The sequence below is a fragment of the Gopherus flavomarginatus genome, chromosome 4 (assembly GCF_025201925.1).
Source record: "Gopherus flavomarginatus isolate rGopFla2 chromosome 4, rGopFla2.mat.asm, whole genome shotgun sequence".
Classification (NCBI taxonomy): Eukaryota; Metazoa; Chordata; order Testudines; family Testudinidae; genus Gopherus; species Gopherus flavomarginatus.
In genome coordinates this window covers 57,816,347-57,838,434 of record NC_066620.1, presented here as the reverse complement: position 1 = coordinate 57,838,434, position 22,088 = coordinate 57,816,347, and the positions used below count along the sequence as shown (strand labels likewise).

The following is a 22,088-nucleotide window of genomic DNA, read 5'->3' as shown; positions in this document are numbered from 1 at the left end:
ACATGATAATATTTCACCTGTCCTGTTTATTTAACACTTTAAAAATCAGCAAAAGGGTTATATAAATAAAATTTATTATGAAACAAAAGGCAAAAAACTACTCTGTACATAGTTTAGTCCTATTCAGTGTCTACTCGGCGCTTCTTGGCTTGTCTCTTGTATTCATTAAATGGAGCATCTCTTGTCACTGTCCAGCAATAATCTGCAAGCATTGATGGGCTCCATTTGCCCTGATAGCCTGCCATAAGATTCCACTGCTGTAGTCTGGAGCCCAACAGCTCTGCCTTACTCTTGGGTAGTTCCAAATCCCTGACAAGGTCATTCAGTTCACCTTGTGTTATGAGCTGTGGTTCAGAGGAGAAGGATGGGAGAAAATATGGGTCCTGTGACACTGATGGTTCAGGACCAGAAGTTTCATCCTCTTCCTCTTCCTCGTCTGACTCAAGTGAGAATGATTCTGGTGCATCAGGAACCGGCAGTCCTTCTCTATGGGGTACTGGGCATATAGCTGATGGAATGTTTGGATAATGCACAGTTCACTTTTTCTTCTTTGACACACCTTTCCCAACTGGAGGCACCATGCAGAAGTAACAATTGCTGATATGATCTGTTGGGTCTCTCCAAATCATTGGCACTGCAAAAGGCATAGATTTCCTTTTCCTGTTCAACCACTGGCCAAGATTTGTTGCACAAGTGTTGCAGCATATGTGTGGGGCCCACCTCTTGACATGATCTCCAATTTTGCAGCCCAAATAAAGGTGATAGGCTTTCTTAACCATGGTGGTTATACTGCGCTTTTGTGATGCAAAAGTCACTTCACCACAAACATAGCAGAAGTTATCTGCACTGTTCACACAAGTACGAGGCATCTCTGCTCACTTTGGCTAAACAGAAGTGTGTCCCTTTGCAAAATCAAACACCGACAAATAAGAGAGCACAACACTGTATGATTTCTAGAGCTGATGTAGGGCAATTTGTTCAGCAGAGTGATGTAAGCTTTGTTATGATTGCATCATCCATGACTTCTAGGAATAACATGATGCAATTCATATCATGTATGACACAATACCAGCTTCAGATTGCATCATTCATTGTTTTGCCTAAAAAACAAGTACTGTCCAGACCCAGTCATAGATTTATTCATAGATCCAGTCAAAGATGTATTTTAGTCATTTCTGGTTTAAATTGAGATCCCTTCCCTTTATAACTCACTTATCCTCCGCCATTCCCAAGTCAAGGGTCATATATACTGACCCAATAGCATATCTTGAAAACTAGAGCCAATCAACAAATTTAAGCATCATTTTCGTTCTCAGTGACCCAGAATTAGTAAAGTTGGACTACATTTATTTCAGAAGCATTTTGGCTGTAGAGCGATGTTATCAATAGTGTCACTTTCTTCTGACATCTTAAAGAGTATATTGGGGGAGTGTGGAAGGCTTATCTCATGGTACTCTTCTTTGTTTTTAGAATCCACCCAGACAGTCCAGGCTTTACAGTATTCAACTGTGGATGGTCCAGTAACAGCAAGCAAAGATCTAGAAATTAAAAGCTTAAAAGAAGAAATTGAAAAGTTAAGAAAACAGGTAACCGGTAAGTCTCAAGTATTTACATACAATCTTTCAATGGAACAGATGCACTTATAAAGTTATCATGAACAAGGAAAAAAATGACTTTGTTATTGAGAAAAACACTCCTTTTCAGAGTAATGCTGATTTCATGAGAGAGCATCTACTTTTTGATGTCCCATCTTAAATTAACCATTCAGCAGTAACTACTGAGAAAAATGTTTTTCTTCTCATTCTATTACATTTATATGTCTGCCATTGTGTATACATTTATCATTGAGGGCCTTATTCTCCTTTACTTATTATGCCCACTGAAACTCCTCTAACTTAAATTGAGTTATTCCTAATTTACACAATTATGAATCAGGCCCTAAAAGAGTAGCCGTGAAACCTCAATTTGCATTGCTATAAGTTTTTCTAACAGTATTCTCAGGAACAGATTAAGACTTTCAGTTGCCTTAATTGTTGTGAACGTACAGCAGCAATTTAGCACTCAGGTTTTTCTGCAAAGTCAAAGGCATATGTGTGCACACATTAGCACTTCTTGCTGTCCCATCCCTTGCTGCATTACTATATTCAAGCAATAAAGTGAAACTGGTCAATATTACTTTCATGTTCTTGCTTATGTTTGTAAACCCAAGAAGTGTGAATACATTGTGGCCTGCCAGCCTTAGCAGATTTTAAAAACTGGAAGTAAGCATTATTTATATCACTTCATCCTTCTTGCAGAGTAATCTGGTGCCATTGGAGCGTGTGGTAAATTCTTAAGTGAGTTAAATTTGTTACCTGATATTTCAAGCATAATGGGCTGTCATCATAATTCTGATTATAATTCTACTTGCTTTAAAGCATGTTTAAAATCAACAGTGTGTCAGCCAGTATGCAGTCTCATAGTTTTCTTTACCATTTTAAAGTGCATCCAGCAGTTTGGCTGCAGTAGTGGAATGAAATTAAAAGATAAGATTTTTGTTTTATCTGAAATATCCTAATGTGTAGATATTTTTTTCTGCGAGTTTAGCTTTTTCTGGCCAAAACAAGTAGAGATGAATGAATCAAGTAACTATGACAACTGAACCTTGTTGCGGGGGAGGGGGAAGGTTAAAATTTCATGTTACTTGTGTAAGACACATATCCAGGTTTTAGGGATTAAGAATAAATTTATGAATAGTGCTCTGTTGTATGGAAAACACCCCTTGTTCCAAGAAATGCGCCTGAGCTGAACTCTTGAATTCAGATCCATCTGTAAATACAGGGTTTTGAGATTGAGATCATGTGTCTGATAAATGGAATCACTTACCATTTCACTTGGTGAGTCATTGGCAGTGACAATGAGACATTCTAATGATCTGTCTATGTCTGATATGCAAAGCATAAAAAATTTGCACATGAAAGATGATTGCTTTGAAACAGGCAATAGAGATCTAGACAACTTTATTCCTCACTACATGTCTCTGAGCATCCTCCTGTCTTGGTGGTAAGGAGATGGTTTTGAATGAAGTTTCTACATTCTGAAGTTTCCTAGTTTGAGACATGATGTCAAGTTGTTTGGCCGAAATTTTGTCTAATCTGTTAAGTGGGATAGTATGTAGGGATTATCCACTGGCTCCTAATTTTTCTATCACATCTGCAGCTCCTTCAGAAAGTCAGTAAGCTATATCATCATTTAATTCTTTTTAGCTTCATTTAACTTTAAAAAAGTAAGTTAAGAAACACAGAGTTCTGTGCATTGTTGCAGATACCTGTTAGGCTGGTGTCCAAAGAAAAAGGAACTATGTTGGTTTGGGCTTTATTAGAAATGCAGGTAAAAACAACTGCTAACATGTACCCAATGCACAAATATTATGGACCAAACAGCCACTCGTAAAACTAGCCGTTGAGAGGGTGGAATGAGCAGAATATCTCTCAAATGTCCCAAAAGCTGTCGGACGGAGGAGGGTTGTACCTATGAGTGTCTAGACTTCAAGCTGGGGGTGTGATTCCCGCTCAAGGAGACATACCCACACTAGCTCTCATCAAGCTGGTGCACTAAGAATAGAGTGTAGGTGTGGCAGCGCAAGTGGCAAAAGGGGCTAGCCTCACCAAGTCAGAGAGACTAGGTACATGCACGGGCCAGCTAGGCCCTCCTGCCACTTGTGCTACCGTGGCTACGCTCTGTTTTTAGCACAGCAGCTTGTCAGAGCTGGACATTGCATCTCTCAGCTCCTCAATGTCATCCTCTCCCTTTCCTCTACAGACTCCTTTGTGTGAGAACTTTGTATAGTTCGGGCCATGCAAGTTTTGGAGATCATGATCAGGAAAGAATTCTTCTTGACATTGTAGTGGGGTAACATTATATTTTAATGCATACATTAATGTTGACTAGAGCAGGGGGTGAATCATTGATTTTTTTTCAGTTCATCCAGCAAACCGAAAAATCAGAACAAATAAGAAGTTTGCTGAAAAATTCTGAACATTTTTGGAAGTGAACTGAAAAAGTCTGGTCAGCTTTTGGGTGGGTGAGTGGGTGAGTGAGTGTTTCCTCTTATAACCTTTAGCCCAGTGATTGGGGCACTTGCCAGGGAAGTGAGAGACTCAGTTTTGAACCCCCTTAAGAACAGGAACTTAAACTCAGCTCTCCATCTCCCCCTACTCCACCCCCAATGTGTATCCTAACCACCAGAATATAAAATGTTCTGGGATTAGCCTCTCTCAGTCTCTACTGTTGAAGCTGTTCCACTTTATGTAAATACAGGACATAAATATTCATTGAGCCAAAGGGAGTAAGAACGATGCTTTAGCTTGTGATCAAGGGTACGTGTAAACTGCTCTCCCCCCCCCCCTAAAAAAGCCATGGCAGCGAATCTCAGAGCCTGGGTCAATTGACTCAGGCTCGTGGAGTTTCTGCCACAGGGCTAAAAATGTAGACATTCCTGCTCAGGCTGAAGGCTGGGTGCTGAAACCCACCACCTTCACTAAGTTTTAAAGCCCAGCTCCAGCCTGAGCAGGAATGTGTACACCGCCATTTTTAGCCCTGTATTATGAGCCTAAATCAGGTGACCCAAACTCAGGCCTTGGCTACACTTGAGAGTTATGGCGCTGGTGGTGGCTTTACAGCACTGTAACTCACTCCCCGTCCACACTGGCAAGGAACATACCGCACTGTATCTCCCTGGCTACAGCACTGCTTGTACTCCACCTTGATGAGAGGAATAAAGAGAACAGCACTGCTGTTGCAGTGCTGGGGTGCCAGTATAAACAGGGAATAATCTTACTATGCTGTAACTGACCTCTGGAACCTTCTCATAAAGCTTTTAAGTAAAGATTACTCTCTTTGTTTTGTTGTGATGCCTCTCTTTGTTTTGTTGTGAACTCTGGGCTCCTGGACCTGCTTATCAAAAAAACAAACACAGCTCCTGTTTGCTGTGAAGGAGCAGAGGCAGGGAGCTTCCTTTGGAATGCCCACAGCTAGTGTTTGCTTGAAGAGAGGGGGAAGGAAGGGGCTTGAGGCGAGAAACAGCGTGGCTGGCGGGGAGATGGGGGTCCGTTTCGGAGCGGCTGCTTATCTGGTCTGTGGGGAAAAAAACAAAGAAGGCTATTTGCTTTCAGTGAGTGAGAGAGGGGTGGGGGAGAGGGTTGGAACTTGCAAGGCAGGGAGCTGACACAGTGTCGGCTCCAAAAATCCACTCTCTCCCCCCACGCTTGCTCTCACACTCCACCCCACTCCCCCCTTTTGAAAAGCATGTTGCAGCCACTTGATCGCTGGGATAGCTGCCCATAATGCACCACTCCCAATGCCGCTGCAGATGCTGCAAATGTGGCCACGACGGTGCGCTGGTAGCTGTCAGTGTGGACAGACTGCAGCGCTTTCCCTACTCAGCTGTACGAAGACAGCTTTAACTCCCAGCGCTGTACAGCTGCAAGTGTAGCCATACCCTGAGACTCTATGCTGTGGGGATTTTTTGCAATGTAGACATACCCTTATGCACTCACTTGGAAGGCAGGAGATGTAGCTGCCAGATTAAGAGGAGAGATTTGATTCCACATCTTCTACTTCCCAGGTGAGTGTCCTAATAACCAAGCTGTAGAGTCATTCTTATACTCTCGCTCATTGGCCCAGTGAATAATTATATAGTTATACAACGTAGAACAACTTCAACAGGAGAGATTGAGAGAGGCTCTAGGCTATTCTGGGATTAACTTGGTGCTGAGGGCTTTTACCTGAGAGGGGAGAGACCCTTCCCTACTCCAGTGAATATATTTATATAAAGGACAGGAGAGACTTAGAGCTGTTGACTAGTCTGAGGTGGTCCACTGGCATTCGTTCTGTGCTCCCCTTACCATCACTCCCCTCCTCAGATATGAGAGTTTTTAGGCCTCTGCAGGGTTCCTGACAGAACTCTGTGCTCCTTTAGTAGCCTGCAGAGGACAGCCCCTGGTTCTCCACATCTATGACATTAAACCTTCACATTATTGCTGAATTTTCCAAGTAACTAGCTCGTCTGTGGGTTTTTCCACAAGCGTGAATGTGATGGCCCTAACTCAGTAGGGTAATATATTTCTTTGGCATGCTTCTTAGTCAGGGATATAAATAATTCATTGGCAACAGTTTCTCTAGTATAAAAACTAGATGATGGCATCCTTTTTATTTACCAGATCTGTAGCATAAATTGAATCATTGATTTAATAGATTTAAATGTGAAATCTACTCCTCTATTGATCTGTGAAATTAAGTTACTTAGTTACCATCACCTCACAATACTTCCTATCTAACAAAGCTAAAACCTATCATAAAGATATACATGAAGCAGTGGGTGGCAAGGTGGGCAGATACTGTCTTTTATTGTAATGACTTCTGAGACTGAGAGAAATAAGCATTCGAGCTACACAGAGCTCCAATAAAAGATACTACCTTACCCACCTTGTCGCTCTAATATCCTGAGCCTGACATGGCTTCAACTACACTGCAGACAGGTATTGGGTGGCTGCATTAGTCGCAGCTGCAGAGTGGTAGCAGCAAAGCAGCTGCTGGAATTTTAATATTGTCAGTTTTTCTGCTGCCTGGTAAACAGCAGAATTGCAACTAGAGCTATTGATTAATTGTAGTTAACTCACGCAATTAACGCAAAAAAATTAATCGCGATTTTAAAAAATCACAATCGCAGTTTTAAATCACACTGTTAAACAATAGAATACCAATTGAAATATATTAAATATTTTTGGATATTTTTCTACATTTTCAAATGTATTGATTTCAATTATAACATAATACAAAGTGTACACTGCTCACTTTATATTATTATTTGTGATTACAAATATCTGCACTGTAAAAGTGATAAAAGAAATAGTATTTTTCAATACACCTCATACAAGTACCATAGTGCAATATCTTTATCATGAAAATGAAACTTAAATATAGATTTTTATTGTTACATAACTGCATCAAAAACAAAATGAAGTAAAACTGTAGAGCCCACAAGTCCACTCAGTCCTACTTCTTGTTCAGTGAATCACTCAGATAAACAGGTTTTTTTATGTTTATGGGAGATAATGCTGCCATTCCAGAGGACATACTTTCATGCTGATGCCGCTCATTAAAAAAGTAATGTGTTAATTAAATTTGTGAGTGAACTCCTTGGGGGAAAATTGTATGTCTCCTGCTCTGTTTTACCTGCATTCTGCCATATATTTCATGTTGTAGCAGTCTCGGATGATGACCCAGCACATGTTGTTCATTTTAAGAACACTTTCACTGCAGATTTGACAAAATGCAAAGAAGACACCAATATGAGATTTCTAAAGATAGCTACAGCACTCCACCCAAGTTTTAAATATCTGAAGTGCCTTCCAAAATCTAAAAGGGACAAGGTGTGGAGCATGCTTTCACAAATCTTAAAAGAGCTATGCTTCTGTTTGGAAACTATGGAACCGGAACCACCAAAAAAGAAAATAAACCCTCTGTTGATGGCATCTGACTCAGATAATGGAAATGAACATACATTGGTCCACATTACTTTGGATTGTTGTTGAGCAGAATCCATCATCAGCATGGAATGGTGGTTGAAGCATGAAGGAACACATAAACCTTTAGCACATCAGGCATGTAAATATCTTGTTACACCAGTTATAACGGTGCCTGTTCTCACTTTTAGGTGACATTGTAAACAAGAAGTGGGCAGCATTATCTCCTGCAAATGTAAACAAACTTGTTTGTCTGAGAGTTTGGCTGAACAAGAAGTAGAACTGAGTGCACTTGTAGACTCTAAAGTTTTACATTATTTTATTTTTGAATGCAGTTATTTTTTGTATATAATTCTACATTTGTAAGTTCAACTCTCATGATAGAGATTGCACTACAGTACTTTTATATAAGGTGGACTGAAAAATACTACTACTTTCATTTTTTACAGTGCAAATATTTGTAATAAAAATAAATATGAAGTGAGCAGTATACACTTTGTATTCTGTGTTGTAATTGAAATCAATATATTTGAAAATGTAGAAAACATCCAAAACTGTTTAAATAAATGGTATTTTATTTTTGTTTAACAGCGTGATTAATTACGATTCATTTTTTAAATCCTGTGACAGCCCTAATTGCAACATTAACCTTATTCATCAATCTACATTTTTAGAGCTAATAAACAGAATCTTGGACCTGTGAGTTCTCAAAGATTTGTGAACACTTAATAAAATACGAAAATACCAAGTATCTCTGTATTTTAAGTTGCAAAGGCATTATTGGAAACTTCTTCAACTCAAGATTGAAATTCCCCAAATTAGTGAGACATGGAATTTTGTTACATGAATCCACTTGCTAGTATTTAGGTAATCAATGCTTTGAATTAAGTTAGGGGGAATTTCTGCACTCATAGTGCTAACTTTGTTTTGGGCTGGAAACTTTAGCCCTAGAAAATGTATGGGGCAAGGCTCCTCTTTCTCTCAACCTACCAGAATGTATCCTAGGAAAAGGAGACTGTTAGTTTGACTTTAGCACACATACTTCTCTGAGGAGAGTCCGAAGCCCATGGTGTCTCAGAGGAAAAAAATCTGGGGAGATGCTGTTTTTCTTTTCATTTGAACACTGCATTGGACTTCATTAGTTTGACTGAAACTGTCAGTTCTCCAGGAAAAATCTGAAACCCCAGTAGGAATGCCTGGAGGAGACATGTTGGTTGAGCTTTATTTCCTGTCTGTCTGTCTGTCTGTCTGTGTGTCGGTTTGCTTGTTTGGACTTTGCCACCAGAACCTGGGGAGGGGCCATGTTTCTATAACTAAGGCTACGATTTAGTCATGGGCATTTTTAGTAAAAGTCACGGACAGGTCACGGGCAATAAACAAAAAGTCACTGGGGTCAGCTGCACTGGCAGCTGCAGAAATCATGGAGGTCCTGGAAAGTCACAGAATCTATGACTTCCGTGACCTCTGTGAAAGACTCGCAGCCTTATCTATAACCCACAGTCTGCTATAGTATGAATAGCTTATAAATTCAAATAAACCAGTACTTTAGACATACAGTTGTATGGCATTTGGGCAGATTTTCAGGTGTGATGCACTACACGTTGGGCATTATTTGTACCTGAAGGTGGCTCAACTGGCCCAGGGGGGCTCATCCCAGTGTAAGGTGATCCTCCACTGTCATTCAGTCAGCACGGTTAATCTCACTGGGCAGGTTTAAATGGAGGGAATTGGCAGTTAACTATGTGGAGATTTTTCTTTCAGTACTCTACTTATCCATTCATAGTTTTCAGTTTCATTATGCACATCACTTAAGTAACCATGTGTATTTACTTGTACATACATTATGTGCTCCTCTCTCTGGTTGGAACTGATCATTTTTGAACTGCTCACGCAAAAACTTAAAGGTATTAACAAAATGAGAGGTAAAATAGCTGTCTAACTTAGGGGTTCTCAATCTTTTTCTTTCTGAGCCTTTCTCTCTCCCCCCCAATCCATGCTATAAGAATTCCACGACTCACCTGTGCCACAACAACTGTTTTTCTGCATATCCAGTAGATTAGAAGTCAGGGCTGGCATTAGGGGGTAGCAAGCAGGGCAGTTGCAAAGCTAAGTTGCTTGGGCTTCAACTTCAGCACTTGGTGGTGGGGCTTGGGCTTCAGCTTTCTGCCCTGGGCCCCAGCAAGTCTAACACCAACCCTGATCTCTGGTTTATTTCAGTGGACCCCTGAAACCTGTTTTCAGCCCCCCAGGGTGCCCCAGTCCCTGGTTAAGAACTGCTGGTCTAACTTATTGTGAGTAGAGTATGATTACACAAACAAGAGAGAAAAAAGAGCTATACAGTTACCTAAATTGTTCCCTGCCAAGGCATGTTTTTTCCCACAATGTATACTTGAATGCCTTGTTTGGTCCAACTGTTAAAGTACAGAACAATCTGGGCTGCTCCTTATGTTCTGACTAATCTGATCCTATCCAATAAACGTTTGTGATGGGACAGGAATGTTGCACTGTAGGTGTTTTCATATGCTTTTTACAGCATAGATTATAAAACTTGGCTATTGAGAAGAGATGGGCCCAAACAAAATACTTGTATCTGAACGCTTCCAAACTTTGGGGGAATTCAGATCAGAAGCTAGAGCCAACATTCTGGTTGGCCCTTACCTCTAAACACAAGCCCTATGTCCTCTGAATTTTAAGAGAGTTCAGATTTACGCTTTGTGGTTTTGGCCCATCCCTATGACTAATGAATTAAGTCTATAATTAGAGCCCTGCATATCTGCGGATATCTGCTTTATATCCACAGATATCTGCATCCGGATGAAGAGTTATTGTTTATCATTAAAATGTAGCTACCAGTTCTTGGTTCAAGTCTTTTACCTGCTTTCTTGACTAGTCTAATAGTGAAAATTAATTTAGAAATATATCAGATTCAGGGTTCTCCTCAATGAGACCTTCGTAAATCATGACATTTTTGTCTATTCAGTCTTCCAGGAAATGACAACCAAACATATGCTTTCAATTTTTGAGGTTAAAGTTGTTTGGGTGTTTTGGTTTTTTTTTGTTCTCTAAGTCACAGAGAAGAAAACTTTGAGGAATCCTTCATATTGCCAGATATATAAAGGATAGCAATAGAAGAAAGAAAATAGAGCTATGGAACAAAGTAGTTCACGCATAAAAGAGAAATTTATCTTGGATCAGTATAGCTGCAGATAAACTTTCTTCTGCTGGTGACTTCAGAGTAGAATACATGAGACAGGCAGTTAATAATCTGTGGCATTGAGCTCTATCTGTAGTTTAAGCACATTCTTTTAAAGTTTTAAAATAAGAGTCAACAAATTAAAAGAGTATAGAGTGTTTATAGGGGTAAAATTTAATAGTTATTCATCTGCCTATAAAATCCTTGTGCTCCAAAACTTGCAGCTTTTAAAAATTGTGTGTATGTATGTGTATTTGTATTTGGTTGCTCTAAGAGCCAGGCTGTTACAGTCGCATTTCTGAAAATGTAGTAAAAGTAAGGTCTTCAGGTTTTTATTAAAAGCATGTATGTGTTTCTGTTTGTACTATGTAAATACAAGCATATGGGGTGATATCCTGACCCCACTGATGTCAATGGAAAAACTCACATTGATTTCATAGAGCCGGGATTTAACCAACAGTTGTGTATATATCCAAATACACACTTTTAAGAAAAGAGGTAGCAAAGAACAGGATTTAATTTATGATGCATTTTCCTTTCTCTCACAAACTTCTTAGTGGTCTACTATATTTTCTGCAATTCTGCTTTTGAAGTTGTATCTTTTGGGTATACTTATATTTCACATAATCTGGATATGCTTTGAAAATTACTTTTGTTTTCTAAGTGCGTAACAGTTTATAAGAAACCATCTTCAGAAATATGTGCCTTCCTGTAGTTACAGTAATAATAAACAAAGCAGGTCACATAAACACAAATGCTGTTAACTCTAGAAATAAAACCATCTGAAAATAATTTGAAGATCATCAACAGAAGGCGTCTTGCCAGCTCTTGAGTAACCCAGCATTTTTTTGCTTCTGCTTTTTGCTTGAGGGGGGAAGAAAAAAACATATTAGGATACGGTGTCATTTGAAATGTGTCAGGTAATATGCTGCATCCCAGTGTACAATAGCTAAAGACACGTCATACTGTATTAAATTATGAAATGAGGTATTATTTGCCAAATTATATCACATAATGAAATGACAATGTATGTCATTTGGCATGCCACACTGTAACATGTAACTGTGTCTGTTCCATCACATTAAAAAAAACATGGCAATCAAAAAACATAGATTTTTAAAAAGACCCCAAAACACCAGCCCTAGTTTGAGATTATATTTGTCATCCTACCTGCATAAGGGAAGGCAAATGAAAACAGTTTAGGTCATCCAAACTCTATGCTAATGGATAGTAAGCATGATTTCCTCTTAACATATTTAGCATTACCTTTTCTTTTTAGATTCCGGTCAGCTGGAACAGCAACTGGAGGAGGCCAGTTCTGCACGACGAGAATTAGATGATGCTTCTAGACAAATTAAGGCTTTTGAGAAACAAATTAGAGCACTGAAGCAAGAAAGAGAGGATCTTAATAAGGTACAAAGTGCTTTGTCAGATACCTTTCTAGACAATAAAGCCAGTTTTACTTTTATTATATTTCTCTTAAAATGAGAGTTGTCTTAATATCTCTTTGCAGAGTAAAATTAATTGGAAGGTGATACAAATGTATCACTCATCTTCTGCATTGACTTCTTTTTTTGACACACAGAGATTACTTAAAGCATTATGTATACTGTCATATGGGTGGTCCTAGCAGATTGATTCCAGACATTAAACAGATCCATGAAATGATCTCTGCGTTGGCTGCACAGAAAGCCTTTCTTGGCCTCAGATTAAGGTGATAATTATACAGCTTGTAGGCAAAGCATAGGTGAATGACTACAGAGTAAGGATTTAATCTGAAGTCTGATAAGCATAGTGGGAAATGTTGCTCCAGCTATTCAAAAAACGTTGACTTTATGGTATCTGGACACTTCCAGGGGAGGGAGAAGGAAGATCTGCACATCTGAGGATTTAAGAAATTATTTGGAAGGAAAAAAATCAGTATTTTTCACCATTGCCATTTCTTCTCCTCATTCCTTTATTTTTCTGTATTTGCTTGGGCAGTTGCAATCCTCTCTCTTGTATGCAGATCTTCCTACCATAAATGCATGCTTTTCACAGTGAATTCTACATGGGGCTATACTTTAAAATCAACTTGGAAACAGGATGTCATGCAGAATATGCAAACATGCTTGTTAAACGGGGTCCCTCACCATGAAAACATGCAATTAGTGCCCTGGATTCTGCTTTGTGTGCTAATTTACCAAGCGAAGTTAAAGATGTTGGTTTTAACCTACAGAGCCCTCCGTGTGTCCTCATGTCTTCCAGAGAGACCATCTCTCTCCTCATGACAATACTGGGCATTGATGTTCCTTTAACATGCTAGAAAATTTGGAAAATGCTCTTGACTTTGTGTAGCCAGCAAAGTTGCACATTTATTTTTTTCCTCTAGTCCCTGTTGCATGTATACTCAGGCTCTCTTTTCCTCACTCCTTCTCCACTGGTTCACTTTGATTGTTTCATGACATCTAGCCAAACTGTTGTGGAGACTCAGTCTTACCATAAAAGCAGCAAAGAGTCCTATGGCACCTTATAGACTAACAGACGTTTTGGAGCATGAGCTTTCTTGGGTGAATACTCACTTTGTCGGATGCATGTCTTACCACAGTAGCTGAGGTGTATTATCCTTAGAGTTTACTCTAAACTCTGTCAAGCTGAGTTGTTATCCTGGAAAGTTATCCACAGAAGATAGACTTCCCTATATTGTTACCAGATTTGCCCGTTACTTTGGGGTATGCTCATTTATTCAAGTTACTCTTCTGGGAGAGGGGATTCTGTAATTCTGTCAATGTGCTGCTTGTGTCATGTGTGTTTTCATATGGAGCTCTACTTTTTCCTTCTGCAAGTCCCCTCCCAATGGAGCTATCCTGCAGGACCTAGGTTCCCTAGGGCTGGGTTTCTTCAGCCCCAGAACCAGATGAACACCCACACCCACACACACATTAACAGAGCAAGTCTGAGTGTACCGGGTCAATCAGCACTGTCAAGTTTAACTCTTATATGTCTCTGGACTCAATGGGCTGGATGAAGCAGCACTTTCAAGCTGCCTCTCCTTATATGCCCCTGGGCTCCATGGACTGGGTCAAGCAGCACTTTCAAGCTGTTACTATTATGCATCCCAGATTCAGCACTTCCCTATCCCCATTCTTGCATCACAATTGTACTGGCAGTAACCTACTTGATAAGCAAACCCCACAGTATTCTGGGCACTGCAGGGATCTTTAGCTTAGGTAAAAGAAGCGTTGCTGTAGAGTGAATGGGGGAAGCTAAAAACACAAAAGAGTAAAGTTCAGCAAGAGAGAGAGAAGCAACCAATTAACCATAAAATTTATTTATTGAATAATAGTGATAACTATACAAGGAGGGCTAAACCAACATAACATGCATTATTAAAGGTTAATACCTAAGGTAGAAAAGACACCAGAGAGAGAGAAAGAGGGGGGATCTCACCCACTCCATGAGGCTTGAACTGGTCGCGGTTCCGAGGTGATGGTGGTAGCTCAGGGTCCTGAGTGCTGGAAACAGGCAGAGCCCCCAGCACAATCAGTCTGGAGAAGATGGAGTCCCAGTGGAACTGATGCATAGTTTGGATCTAAGCATCAGAACACTGACTGGAGGGTGAATAGGGATTTTTGTAGCGAAAATACAGTGGTTCAAGGGAGAACACGAGATTTTGTTTATGGGTAAACTGATGACTCAAGCGTTTTCTTTAGGCTAGACAATAGGAGCTGATCACTCTTGGCTATGGGTAGTGTTTTCTTCCAGGGAGCTCACAATGCAACTAGGCTGCTTCAGTATTTTGGATATCAATCAAAGATTCATTACTAGAATTGGTCTGATAACTGCTGAGCTGGGTATGTGTAGGCATAGGTTCATTAGCATCTGGGGCAGAGATTCCCATGATGCAGTGCTTCCCTGCTTTTTCTGGTCCCAGAGTTCAGTACGGTTCTCTGTTCTCCATTTTGTATGCAAATTGAGATGTCTCCCTGTCCCATCTTTCATGCAGATGAGGCTAGGGGAGTTGCCTCTATTCTTCATTCTGTATGCTAATGGAGATATCAATCTTGTCACCCTTGTCAGGAGGGGTCTAGGTGTGTCTTCCAACGCCCTTCACTCTTCTCTGCACGTTTTTTCCTCTGATGAGTTTTGGTTTAAGCAGAGGCTCGTGAGGGGTGTGTGTGTCTTTCACGAGTCAGGCTGGATACTGCACCCTGGTTCCTCAAGAACACAGAGCTGACTGGTATCAATATGCCCATGTTCCTTTAAAGGGATAATTCTCTTGTGTTGGTGCTACTTGCTGCAGCATTCAGTACTGTAGTGTAGTGTATGTAGACTTGGCAGCATTTGATTTTTATTATTTTATAATTTCAACCAATAATATCAATGTTTATTTTACGCATTTTTTTTAGATTTTTTATAGATTTAAATTTTCACATATATGCTAGGAGGGCAGTCATGCAATAATTATTTAACAACAGTAGCTGGTGAGATTCAAAAAAGTTAAAGCTTTGTATCCATTAAAACACAACTTGCAACATCACATGTCAAACTATACAAAGTAAATATTCTTAAATCAAACTCTAAGTTCTCAAGCAGCATTTTTCTTACTTGATCTATCTATACATTTCGATTATTATAAATGGAAGTATTTTGTAGGTTTGTGTGTGTACAGTGAAATCGTCATTTATTGATGTGTAGTGATGATAATTGAATCCTTGCAACCCTAAGTTTATGGGAGTTATAATGACTGTATGGAGGAGGTTGACTTCCAAAGAGTTTGTTTTCATTCACTTAACATTGCATTTTTTATTTGACAGCTAAAATAAATGAATGATTCAACTCTTTTTCTACTTCAGTTAAGTGGTACTGGAAACGATCATGTATTTGATTAGAGCATAAAAGTATTGAAAGTCTTTGCTTTAGATCTACATAATGGCCAAATTTAGAGTATAGATTGAAGGCATTCCACTGACTTCAGCTGATCATAATCTGTCCCACTACCTTTACAAAGCATTCTCACTGCAAGCACCTGGTCTGTGTCATATATTGTTACCAGTTTTCTATCTTTGGTTGCATATATGTGGCTCCCATTCACTTCAGTGAAACCCTTATGCATACATCCAAAGGCAGAATTTGGCCCTAATGCTTTATAGGTTTATAACTTTTTTTTTAAAAACTGTAGGAACTGATGGAGTCTAGTGAGAGACTAAAATCCCAAACCAAAGAGCTAAAAGATGCACACAGCCAGCGGAAACTGGCCATGCAGGAGTTCTCAGAGATGAATGAGCGGCTGACAGACTTGCACTCTCAAAAACAGAAACTTACCCGCCAGGTCCGAGATAAAGAGGAAGAGATGGACGTGATGATGCAAAAGGTGGAAATCTTAAGGCAAGAGTTACGGAGAACAGAAAGACTCAAAAAAGAAGTAAGTAGTGAAAAGAAGTCTGTAGAGTCCTTAAGGTGGTAATTATATGTGGAGGATTTTCATACAGATAATTCATGCTTACTTCACTGCCTTTTAAAAATATGTTCAAGTCATAGTCTGTACATCTTTAATTCTTCATTCATTTGATTGTTACTTCATATACAAAATCTAATTTCTCTTTAGGGATTTGAATTTTTCACTCTAGTCTTTAAAATTCAACTCTTACACCAAAAAATTTAACTTTTGTTTTGAAAAATAAGAATGTGTTACCCTTTTTTGTAGCTGGAAGTCCATGCTGAAGCTGCAGCTGCTGAGGCGTCCAAGGACAGGAAATTGCGTGAGCGAAGTGAGCAGTACTCTAAGCAGCTGGAGAGCGAACTGGAAGGACTAAAGGTTAGTCTTTTTTGGTTCAACGATTTAAAGTTAATAGCCAGCTTAGAGTTGAGCTGTAAAATTGCTTTCAGTACCAAAAGGGTATTGTGAATTTGTGACCTTACTCTGTGTTGATCTTAAAGGCAAATTTGTATAAAATTGTCTTTACGAAAGGCTATGTGAAAAACAAAAACTTCCCACAATTGTAAACTATTAACCAGTATGTTCTTTTCATCCTAAATGTTAGCTATGTTTAGAGGAGCATCTCTATCATAGTGACACCTGGGTTTTCTGTGTTTATTCCTGGTCAGTGACTTCATAACTATTTGCTCACTTTACAAGTCAAAAGAAGTGTTTTATAATGTTTGATATTTCAGCATGAGTGAGTAGTTGCGTATAAACTTAATCAGCACATTCAGATCTTTGTGGAGATGTATTAAACATTACTTTATGATTGCATATTTCAATTATCTTTAAATCTAAATAGAACCAAATGTCTAATAACTGATGTTAGCTGATGTCCCTGTAAAGGAAAATTTCTGAATGTATTGTTACATAGCTCAGCCACGTATGGGGATGGGTCCCAATTCTGCAAATACTTAAGTGTGAGAGTAACTTTATGCATTTAAATAGTCCCACTGATTTCAGTGGAATTACTCACATGTGTTAGTATTTCAGGATCAGGTACTTTATTCAAAGCACAAATGTTATCTTGTGGTTTGGTGTTGTGTGGTGTGCTCTGTAGGTGTTCCACTTTCTGAAGATATGTGCCTCAGAGTTGATGATTAGGAACAAATTGGTATTTTGGTTTCCATATGAAGGTGAGTGTGCATTTAGGGAAAAAACATGTTCTTATCTAAGTCAGTAAGGTAATTAACCACTGGAACATTTTATCAAGGATGTGGTGGAGTCTTCATCACTTTAACTCTTCAAATCAAGATAGCACGTCTTCCCAAAACATATGCAGTAGTTCCCTGTGAAGTTATGGGCTTGATACAGGAATTGCTGCATGAAATTCTATGGCCTGTGTTAGGCAGATCAGACTAGATGATCATAAAGGTCCTTTTTGGCCTTAAAATCTATGAATAATAGTTTTGCCATTGATCTCTGCGGGACCCTTACCATCCACAAGTCACTCTTCATAAACTCTCTTGCGCATATTTACAGTAGAACCTCAGAGTTATGAATTGACCAGTCAACCTCAAACCTCATATGAAACCGGAAGTATGCAATCAAGCAGCAGCAGAGACCAAAAAAAGCAAATACAGTACAGTACTGTGTTAAATGTAAACTACTAAAAAAATAAAGGGAAAGCAGCGTTTTTCTTCCTCATGGTAAAGTTTCAAAGCTGTATTAAGTCAGTGTTCAGTTGTAAACTTTTGAAAGAATAACCATAACGTTTTGTTCAGAGTTACGAACAACCTCTGTTCCTGAGGTGTTCGTAACTCTGAGGTTCTATTGTATTCATTTTGCCTTCCTTTCCTAAGTAGAATACAGAACTTGGGCCTTAAAAGAATCCGTTTGTCCCGAACACAGGATTCATAAAGCTGTTAATGCTGCAAATCCAGCCTATCAGCTGGAAGTGAAGCTGTGTTCCTTTTGCTTCATATATCTTCATCAGCAATAAAGAGTCTGGCATCAAAATTTAGATGGCAATTGTGGATGGTGCATGAGGCCATATAAGACATAGTTTACTCTCAAAGACCTCTATGGGTTCTGTAGTGTTGACAGTAATGAAAAGTCATTTGTGTTAGTAAACTGAGCAGATAACTTGGATGAAGGGAGAAGATACATGCAGAAGTAGGTTACCATTTGTATTTGCTTTTGTAATCATAACAAAATTTATTGTTGAAAATAGTAGAGATATAAGTAACAAAATAAGACAAGAACTGTGTTCCCATCAAAGAGCAAATGTAATTTTCTTTAAATATTATTCAAGAAGCATTTTTCGATTTCCAGATTACTTAATTGTATTGCTACTATTATTAATAGTGTATTTCTATAGATGTTATATCGTCTTCCATGTCCTGTTTATTGCAGTACACTTAAATGTAAATATCTAGTGCTGTTTCTTCCAGCAAAAATTAAAAACCACATTTATTATATTGCTGAATAATTTTAATGTTTTTTGTATGTTAAAGTTAGGTCAGCAGAATTTCCAACTTTCTCTATTATCCCAAGCTATTTTTCTGAGAAGGGAAGGGTGAAGTGAACAGGAAGGTGTGGTGTGAGAGTCGGAGTTGAGAGACTGAAGTTTTTGAACATCAGTCCCATTTGCTTGTTGCATGATTTTTTTATTAATATTTTGTGCATATTCCCAGAGCTTTTGGATAGCAACATTGTAAACAAATTTAAAATGAATGAATTAGGCATGTTAAATATTTAGACTGCATTTATACTGAAATTCCCAGCCCCACACCCCTTTTACTTTTGTTGCCTATCTGAGTAAGAACAAATTATTAAATTAAGAAAAATAATAATATAAACAAAAATTGTATGGCCAATATGTACCGTATACCTATTCAACATATATGTATATATTTCATCTTCCCTATCAAGTTGTATCAGCCAACCTTTTATAGCCACAAAACCTTTAAATCACTTGTTAAAAACCCTTTATATCACAAATTTGGATTCTTGACATAGCTGAGTCTGGTAAGTGTCCCTGCCTGCAGGTATATGGAATCTTGGGGAGCAATTACCACACAGGTGGGGTGCCAATTAATTTCTTTATTAAAGGAAAAAGGAAGTGGTGGGAACTTAACAATGAAATACGATGGGATGGGGTGTATAGGGTGTTTACAATAGACAATGATGGGGGGGTTCTTCTTATTGAACAGTGTAGGGAGTTCTAACAGTGGGGTACAGTAAGTGGGGTTCAGGACAATGGGGTACAGTACAGTCAATAAGCGTATCAAAAAGAAATGCAAAATAAAATGATAGCTTCTATATAAAATGGTCAACAATCTTAGATAGAATGTGTTAAGTGGTTGGTGGCCTTATACACAATGTAACACAATGGTATCGGTGCAAATACAACATATATTAGAAAAGTGGAAGCAACCAATGGGGTGTTATAATTACAAGTTAAACGTGAATATAAGTGAATTTATGCAATGTAACGGTATAAAAGAAAAGTAATGACTTAATTTGTGAGGCTAGGATAGCAGATAATCTGTCAAGGAACAGGAGGGGGGAGGGGAGTGAATGATTAGTGGCAACTGATGAGAGGAGAGTGTGGCTGGAAGCAGCGAGGGACTCTGAAGCCCTGCAAGGTAAGGACAATGGAGCAGCGTGATGGTGATCTTCAGTAGGGGAGGGGCAGCGGAGAAGGGCTAGAGAGAGGTTTAAGCAACAGGCGGACGCCAAAAACAAAGGAAAAAAAGGCGGCAAAGGGTTTGGGAAGTTTCACAGGGGGAGAAGCAGCAAGGGGTTTGGGGAGTTCGGAGAGAGTGCAGATGTGGGGAAAAAAGCAGCAAAGGGTTATAACAGGAGACATGGAGAAGCACACAGAGGGGGAGATTGGAGCGGGGGAAAAGCAGACACGAATTCAAGCGGCAAAAACCTTGTCTATAGACACGGAGAAGTACACAGAGGGGGGGGATTGGAGCAGGGAAAAACAGATACGGGAAAGTTCAGAGAGAGGTCGGGACAGCGGGAAGATGAATTTGAAGCAGCAAAAACCTTATCTATCTTAGCCAACGACTAGGCAAAACAACAAATATCACAATTCTAAGCAAAACTATAACAAGCAACTATACGGAGCAACAAAACAGTAAACTATAACAAGGCAGGTGAAATTTACAAGCTCTACAATCTTAACAAACTATGACTTATTAAACTAAAAGAACAAAACCTATGGTGCACCTTATGCTATGGGGAAGTCACAGAGGGCAGAGTGGTATGTGCCCAGGATACAGCTCCCAAGGAAGCCAAGGGATGGTGGCTGAAGCCAAGGGATACAGCTGAAACAGGGAGCCCCGAGGCAAAGCCCACAGGAGCAGAGCTTAGCAGCGGCACAAACTTATTTTTAGCAGCAAAGTGCCGCGGAGTTTAAGAGAGGTTTTAAGACACAGACCAAGGTTTAGCTTGAGTCTGTGTGCTGGGGAAACAGAGCCAGCAGCTAAAGTAATAAAATAAAAGTAGGGAAAGTTTCACAGAGGGATTCTTGCCAGTCCCTAAGGCAGCAGCAAAGGCAGAAGCAGCAGCAACATCCGAAGAAGCAAGGAGGGCTCGGTACAGTCTCAATAATCAGGGGATCTCTCAGGTAGCAATTTGTTCTTCGTGGGGGGGGGGTTCAAAAAACGGGGATACGCTCAAAAAATAAAACGAGAGCAGAGAAAGGACCCCCCAGAACCCCTGGCTGATCAGACCAGGCAGCAATGCAAGAACCTTTCCGATGTTGGTTTCAAAAATGTCTGTTTTTAAAGGCAAACTCAGGCAGTTTCCCACCAGTAATCCTGATAGGCTCCCTCTGTCACAGGGGAGGAGGCACAGGGAAAAACTAGGCAGATGAGCACAGAAACATGTCTGGGCAGAGTCCTGTGCAATAGGTGACTCAAAAGCACATGAGACCTATGACTCATGCCCAGGATCTTAAAAACACAATAGGTCTTGCAGCTCTGGACATTGCCTGCCCTACACGGAGCCCAGGTTCAACGAGGTGATAACAGGACTAATCCTTTGAACAGGGCAGTGGTCCCATTTAGCACGCAGCACAAGTGGCCATCCCTTTGAGAAGGGCAATCACTCTTGTTAAACAACTCAATTGGCCCTCCCTTTGAGAAGGGCAGTGGCCCTGGTAAGCAACTTAACAGCCAGGGAAGGGCAGCCACAGGAGGAGAACAAAAACAAAATGGAGTATGGGAAAATAGGGGGATAGCTGTAACAGACAGTAAGATCCTTGATTTTTTTCTCACCGCAGATGATGATGATGATTCATCTACAAAGGGAGATACATGTCCTGAAACAAACTAAGCAAACTATAGCAGTGTCACTAAAAGTTAATCTCTCCGAAGCCAAGCAGAAAATCTTCTGTGTGTCCCCATGTAGCTAGAATATCAAAATAAATATTTTTTGTTTTTCTGTGGCTGAGTTAGATAAAATCTTGTGATGCTATAAACTGGAACTGCACAGCTCATGGATTTTGCATTCCCATGCTGACACTAGTTGCAAAGCTCATTTTTTCTTGAGGAGGTCTCCAGCAGTCCTTGCATTCAAATCATCTGGACTTTCTTGCACAGCATGCAGCCAGCAAGTTCTGTTTAAGCATCAGCAGAGGTAAAGGTACAAAAGTCAAGCTGATTGATTCTAACTGAGAATATTCTAATAGTGCATAATACAAAGTGTGGTTATAACCGGGTACCCAATACCTCATGTGCATTAAAAGGCACAAGGCCAGTTTTAATCACCCTAAATACCAGGTCTCCACTATAATTGCACTTCCTGAAGCACAGTTTTTCTTTATTAAATATTTTTTCTTTTATGTATTTAAAAATAAGAAAAAAAGTTTTCAGGGGGTTTTAAAAGAGAATTAGCACGTTTTTATTTTAAAGAGGACTCGTGCTAAAAATGAGTGTTGGGTTTTAATGTAAAATAACATAAGATTATTAAC

The 22,088-nt window shown here is 39.5% G+C and overlaps 2 protein-coding genes across 5 annotated transcripts in view; one reads left to right on the top strand and one right to left on the bottom strand.

Moving 5' to 3' along the window:
- XDH (xanthine dehydrogenase) overlaps positions 1-22,088 on the bottom strand; it is an 855,537-nt gene that overhangs the window by 391,099 nt on the left and 442,350 nt on the right. The gene's annotated exons all lie outside the window — the stretch shown is intronic.
- The window catches only part of CDC42BPA (CDC42 binding protein kinase alpha), a 362,571-nt gene that overhangs the window by 232,541 nt on the left and 107,942 nt on the right, over positions 1-22,088 (top strand). For all 4 annotated transcript variants that reach the window (XM_050948407.1, XM_050948405.1, XM_050948404.1 and 1 more), the window contains exons 11-14: positions 1,471-1,593; positions 11,978-12,111; positions 15,860-16,102; positions 16,385-16,495. In XM_050948407.1, coding sequence (XP_050804364.1) covers positions 1,471-1,593; positions 11,978-12,111; positions 15,860-16,102; positions 16,385-16,495 — 611 coding nt within the window. The remainder of the gene's footprint in view (positions 1-1,470; positions 1,594-11,977; positions 12,112-15,859; positions 16,103-16,384; positions 16,496-22,088) is intronic.